The 5,780-nt window shown below is 64.4% G+C and overlaps 1 protein-coding gene across 1 annotated transcript in view; it reads left to right on the forward strand.

Moving 5' to 3' along the window:
- EFNB1 (ephrin B1) overlaps positions 1 to 5,215 on the forward strand; it is a 10,038-nt gene extending 4,823 nt beyond the window's left edge. Inside the window, exons 2-5 of the mRNA XM_031944409.1 lie at positions 2,157 to 2,434; positions 2,996 to 3,088; positions 3,228 to 3,359; positions 3,459 to 5,215. Coding sequence (XP_031800269.1) covers positions 2,157 to 2,434; positions 2,996 to 3,088; positions 3,228 to 3,359; positions 3,459 to 3,847 — 892 coding nt within the window. The 3' untranslated portion in view covers positions 3,848 to 5,215. The remainder of the gene's footprint in view (positions 1 to 2,156; positions 2,435 to 2,995; positions 3,089 to 3,227; positions 3,360 to 3,458) is intronic.
- Positions 5,216 to 5,780: the final 565 nt, after the last annotated feature.

A 5,780-nucleotide genomic window follows, 5' to 3' on the forward strand; every position in this document is an offset into this window, starting at 1 on the left:
GTGGGGGTGGGCTGAGGTCTGCAAAGGTGAAACTGGGTGGGGAAAGGGGCTGTGCCCCTACCCCACCCCCAGCCCTTCTCCCACGGAGTGGGGGGTGGGGGGAGATAAGGGGAAGGCAGGCTGCAGAGTTTACCAGTGGGGAACTCTGGGAGAAAATGGAGGGAGCTTCCAAGCTCCCATCGGGCCATCAACAATGGCTTCTGGTCTCTCCGCTCGCCGGGACTCAGGGCCGGGACGGTTTCTGGGTTCGGCACAAACGGTGGGCCGAGTTCTCATCCCCCCGGGACCGGAGAGAGGCCTGGGGAGTTAGTCCAGCAGAACCAGCGCCCACTAAGCGGCTGTGCTGTTTCGGGCACTGGTAGGTGCTCCAGAGACCCGAGTAAACCCATTTCCTGCCCTTGGGGAGCTTAGAGCTGTGGGCCAGGGGGTAACCTGCACATCCCAAACCGATGCTTTGAGAGCGGGGGCAGCAGGGGCAGGGCAAAGGCACGGAGAGGGGAGGTGCAGTGAGCTACGGCAGCGGGCTGTAGGGAGCAGAGGGGAGCCATGGAGGTGGCAGTGTGTCGACCCGAAGCAGTCCCCTGATCTTTGAGGTAACAGGAAGCCGGGACTCTCAGCCAGAGCTGGAGCTTGAGGGGGGCTGGGCTTTGGAGACATCCCCATGGCCTCGGGAACTGGGCCTTGGCAGTGGCCGTGGCAGCAGAGACAAGGGAGGAAGGGACCAGCCTGAGTTTTCCAGGGGCTGTGGAGGGGCGATGCTGAGGGCAGTCTGGCCAAGGGGCGAGGCCGGAGCCCCGCCACGCTGGAAGGGCCGCCCTCTGCTCCAGGGCATATTATCAGGGCAGGACCACTGAGTGGAAGCAGGATTCTGAGTGTGTGTGGGGAGGGGTCATTCACAATGATTTCCCTGTTTCTGGTAGGTGCCAGCCCTCCCCCCCCCACTCCCTACCATGACACTTGGCCTCAGGCCTCATCCCCTTCCTCAGGGCCTCTCCCTTCTCCAGTGCTGGCTCTTCCTAACTGAGCCCCCTGACTCGGGCTAGACTTGTCACTCCTCACACTTCGTGGATCCCCCAGTTTGGGAAGAGCTCTCCATTGTTGATGTCCCTCAGCTGACCTTCACGGCCCTGGGCAGCCCCCGCCCCATCCTTCCCTCTCTGTACTCCCCCCTCTGCCGCTTGCCCTGCTCACGCCCATCACTGTGCTCCTTGGCCCAGAGGGCGGTCTCCCACCAGCTCGTCATGGTGGGCCTCTCTTTGTCTGCATGAGAAACAGCGGGTTCCCCGTAGGTGCCCCTTTACCCAGAGGTCTCTTGCACCCCTGGGGAGCAGGCAGCCCTTTGAGTTCTGGGCCCAAACCAAGACTGAACAGCTTAGTTCCCGGTCAAAATTCTGTCACTCGACTCTGTCTTTCCTACTTGTGAAGCCCAGGGGGAGGCTGGAAGGAGGCTCGATTGGGGTTTTTGGAGTCTGTGGGCAGGACTTTGTTTCCTCCCTCCCGGGTTGCCATGGAATCAAACCCGGGCCATTCCTTGGGAGTTGGGCTTGGGGCATTGGCCAGTCTGGAAAGCTGGGGTCCCCCCTTGCTTTGGGAAGAGCGGGCTACAGGTACGGCGTCGGAGGCCCCGCCTCTTCTCTGCTCTTGTGGCCGGCCTTTACCGCCCCTTCTCTTTGGGGACGTACTCCCCAGCGAGCGTGATGGAAGGGGGAAGACTCCCTGAGTGGTGAGCCCCCCCCCCCCGGGGCCTGTGCTGCGAGTGCGAGGACCCAGGGCAAGTCGTGGAGAGGCCGGTGGCCCCCACCTCCAGAACAATCTTGCCCCTGTGCACCCCATGTTCCCAGCCCTTGCCCTGCCCTTGCTGGGTTTGCTGTGGGGTGAAGGGGGGGAGGGGGCGGCTTAGGCTTCCTCACCCTTGGCTGGGAACACAGAGGGTGGTGGCCCAGGCAAGTGAGAGCTTGCCGAGCTGTGAGGGCTGGGAGTGGGAAAGGATGAGCAAAGGACGGGAGGTGGGGGGGTGGGGGGGCGTGACAGCGGTCCCGCTTCACGTGGCCCAGGCCCGGCGCCCCGGGAGTTCCTCGGCCGCAGATGGGACCCGGGAGGGCCCGGGGGCCCCTCCTCCCGGGCTGAGCTGTCCCCCCTTCCTCCTTCCCGGGCAGGTTCCTGAGTGGGAAGGGCTTGGTGATCTACCCCAAGATCGGCGACAAGCTGGACATCATCTGCCCCCCGGCGGAGGCCGGCCGGCCCTACGAGTACTACAAGCTGTACCTGGTGCGGCTGGAGCAGGCCGCGGCCTGCAGCACGGTGCTCAACCCCAAGGTGCTGGTCACCTGCAACCAGCCCGAGCGGGAGATCCGCTTCACCATCAAGTTCCAGGAGTTCAGCCCCAACCACATGGGCCTTGAGTTCCAGAGGCAGCAGGACTATTACATCACGTGTGAGTGCCCCACCCGCCGCGGCGTCCCCCCCTCACCGCCAGTCCCTCGGGCCCTTGCCTGCTTTGCCGGGGTTCAGGCTTCAGCCCCCAAGGTGCTGGTCCCCCTCCCCACCTTGTCTCCAGGCAGAATGAGGAAGGGTTCTGTCTGCGGGGGGAGGGGGGGGGTAGCCACAGCAGCCCCTCGCGTGTGGGAAGCTTCGGCCTCGCCGGGGCACCGGTTTGCAGCAAGTTCCCGGTCCCGTTGGGCTTGGGGCCCGGCCTTGCGGCCTCCCAGGGCTTTCTGCTGTTTCTCTTCCTTCATTGCCCTGAGAAGGCCAGGGCCTGGGCATCTGCTGTGCCCTGGGGGCAGAGGGGGCTTGGGGGGAGCAGCCCCATGGAAACTCAGGGCAGTGGAACCTCGAAGCTAAGATTGGCCAATCCCAAGCTGAGGCCCCCCCAGGGAGTCTTGGGGCGTCCCCCGAGGCTGACTTCCGACTCCAGGCCCTTTCCCTGGGACCTTCTGGGATTTCTGAGGAGACCCAGTCTCCCCGGCCTCAAACTCACCTTCTCCCTCTGTCCTAGCCACATCCAATGGGAGCTTGGAGGGGCTGGAGAACCGAGAGGGGGGAGTGTGCCACACACGGACCATGAAGATTGTCATGAAGGTCCAGCAGGGTGAGTAGGTCCGCCTTTGAACCATATGGGGGGGGGCACACCTTCCCATGGGGGGTCCCTAAAGTACAAGGGCTTTGCCTGTGGGGGGGGTCCCTAGACCACCACGGTTCAGCCCAGTCTCTCTTTGCCACGTCGCCAGACCCTAACGCTGTGGTACCGGAGCAGCCAACCACGAGCCGGCCGAGCAAGGAGACGGACAACAGAGTGAAGGTGGCGACGCAGCCCCCTCGAGGGCGGGGCCCTTTTAACGACGACAACGGCGGCAAGCGCGGTGAGTATCCCGGGTCCTCGGCCAGCTGGCGCCGCCAGCGCTGCCGGGAGCCGTCCTCCCGGACCCCTCTGAGCATCTCTCTCCCCTCCCTCCCTGCAGAGACGGGGAGCCCCAGCAGCAGCAGCCCCGGCGGGGGGGCCGACGGTTTCTTCAGCTCCCGGGTGGCCGTGTTCGCGGCCATCGGGGCGGGCTGCGTCATCTTCCTCCTCCTCGTCATCTTCCTCACGGTGCTGCTCCTGAAGCTGCGGAAACGGCACCGGAAGCACACGCAGCAGAGGACGGCAGCCCTGGCCCTCAGCACCCTGGCCGGCCCCAAAGGCAGCGGCACCGCGGGCACGGAGCCCAGCGACATCATCATCCCCTTACGGACTACAGAGAACAACTACTGCCCCCACTACGAGAAGGTGAGCGGGGACTACGGGCACCCCGTCTACATCGTCCAGGAGATGCCTCCCCAGAGCCCCGCCAACATCTACTACAAGGTCTGAGCGCCCCAAGCTGGTGCAGCCGGCCGTGAGCAACGGGCACGAGCCTGGACGGGCACCCCCTCCCATGCCAGCCGGGCCCCGATTTGGGTATATAGGTTTTTAGCTTCTTGGCTTTTAGAATTCCCTGCCCTCCTGTCTCAGGGGTGGGTAAGAGGGCAGGGGCGTACCCTTGGGAAGCACCCTCCTGTCTCTCTCCCCTCCGTTCTTGTGCCTTCCTCATCCCGTGCCCTACCCGGGCCTCTGGTGCCAGCTCCGTGATGGCAGGGTTGGACATTGGCTAGCAGTTGGCACCCGGCCCTGCCCTCTTCTTCGTGTCACGCCCACCCAGACTCGGCCCGCCTTTGGCCATCATCGTCTTCTTGAACTCCGCTCGCTTTTAAGTGTCCGTTTTTCACATTTGGAAGAAAGAGCAAAAGGGGCCGACGGAACGAGCCGACCCTAGTGAAAGGAGGGGCCCTGTGGGGCCTGGCTCTCTGGGTCCGCCCCCCCCCCCCCCATCCCAGCCGTTCTTGACATTTCTCCGGCCAAGCTCCTGGGGATTTCTGGCCTCCATCATGTGGCGAGCGGGCGCGTGGCGAGCGCTGCCCTGAACCCGTCCCTCCGCAGAGAGGCCCAAGAGTTCGAATACTGGGTCCTGGTTGTCGTTGAGTTTATTTTGGGGGGGGGGAGAATCATCCCAGCCTCCGCTTCCCTCCCCAGATCCCTTCCTTGTGGGATTCTTGAGCAGCTCTTGCCTCCCTCACTCTCACGGTAATTAGTGTCTTAATTGGCTGTTGCCAGGGCAACAGGAGAGCTGCAGGCGTGGTGACCTCATTGGGGGTGGGGTGCACAGGTGGCTATTTGCCCTGGAGAACTGGGAGTTTCCCTTCTCCCCTCTCCCCTTCCCCCTCATTTTCAGCATTGCTCTTCTGGCCGAACCCAGGGGTTCTGCTACCCTGTCCGAGCCGTAGCAGGTGTGTGTGAGCCAGAAGTCCCAGCTCTGCCCGCCCCCCGTTCCTCCGGGTTGGGGAAGGGGGAGCCTCGGGACAGACGCTGCCGCCGCCCGGGGCCCGACGGGGCCGCCCGACGTGGGGCTCCCCCGCTGGTTGCCCTCGTGGGGGCCGGGCCGCTGCTCACCGGAGAGAGGGGGACCGGGGGCCGGGCTTCTCCCGCCCCCGCCTCTCCCTCTGGCTGGGCTCCACGCCCCAGGGACGGGGCGCCCGGGCCCCCTCCGCCCCCCGGCTGACAGGCCGAAGGTCGTGGCTTCGTTGCTGTTTGTGTAAATATGAGTCTTTTTGGAAGAAAACCTGTAAAGATGTTTTGTACAAACAATTATTTTCTTGTTGCTTTTTCTTAGAAAAAAAATGAGAACTAAAAAAATTAACCACACAGAGACGTGGGTGTAAGCAGTGTCGTGATGCGCCTGGGGAGGAGGGCGGTGTATCGTGGGTAGCTCTCCGGGCGCCGGATGCCGGGGCTCCGGACCCCCGGGGAGGACAGCCGAGCCCTAACCTTTGTTCCCTTGCTCCCTTTGTGGCCTCCTCGAGGAAGGGGGAGCCGGGACCCCCGTCGGACTCTCCCAGCGCTGAGGAGCCCGTCGGGAGCGCCCCGGCCCCGGAAAGGGCCGGGGTGGAGGCGGGCCAGCCACGGGGCAGGAAGCGGGGTAGCATCCTGGGAGCAAGGCTCCTGGGTGGGGCCGAGCCCAGCCCAGGGAGTTCCCGGGGCCAGCTGGGGCTGAGGCTGGCTCTGGCTGCTTATTAACCACAGGTAATGGCAGGCTCACCTCAGGGCTCTTGGGGCTGGCCGGGGCCAGGCTGCAGATGACCGCCGGGGCTCCCCTTCCTGGGCTCCCTCCTACTTTTCCTGAGGAAGCGGGGTCCCATTGGCTCGTGTATCCCAGGAAAAAGGGGTGGCAACCCCGCGTTGAACTTCCACCTGGCGGCCTTCGTGTGGC

This window comes from Sarcophilus harrisii, chromosome X, assembly GCF_902635505.1.
Source record: "Sarcophilus harrisii chromosome X, mSarHar1.11, whole genome shotgun sequence".
Lineage (NCBI taxonomy): Eukaryota > Metazoa > Chordata > Mammalia > Dasyuromorphia > Dasyuridae > Sarcophilus > Sarcophilus harrisii.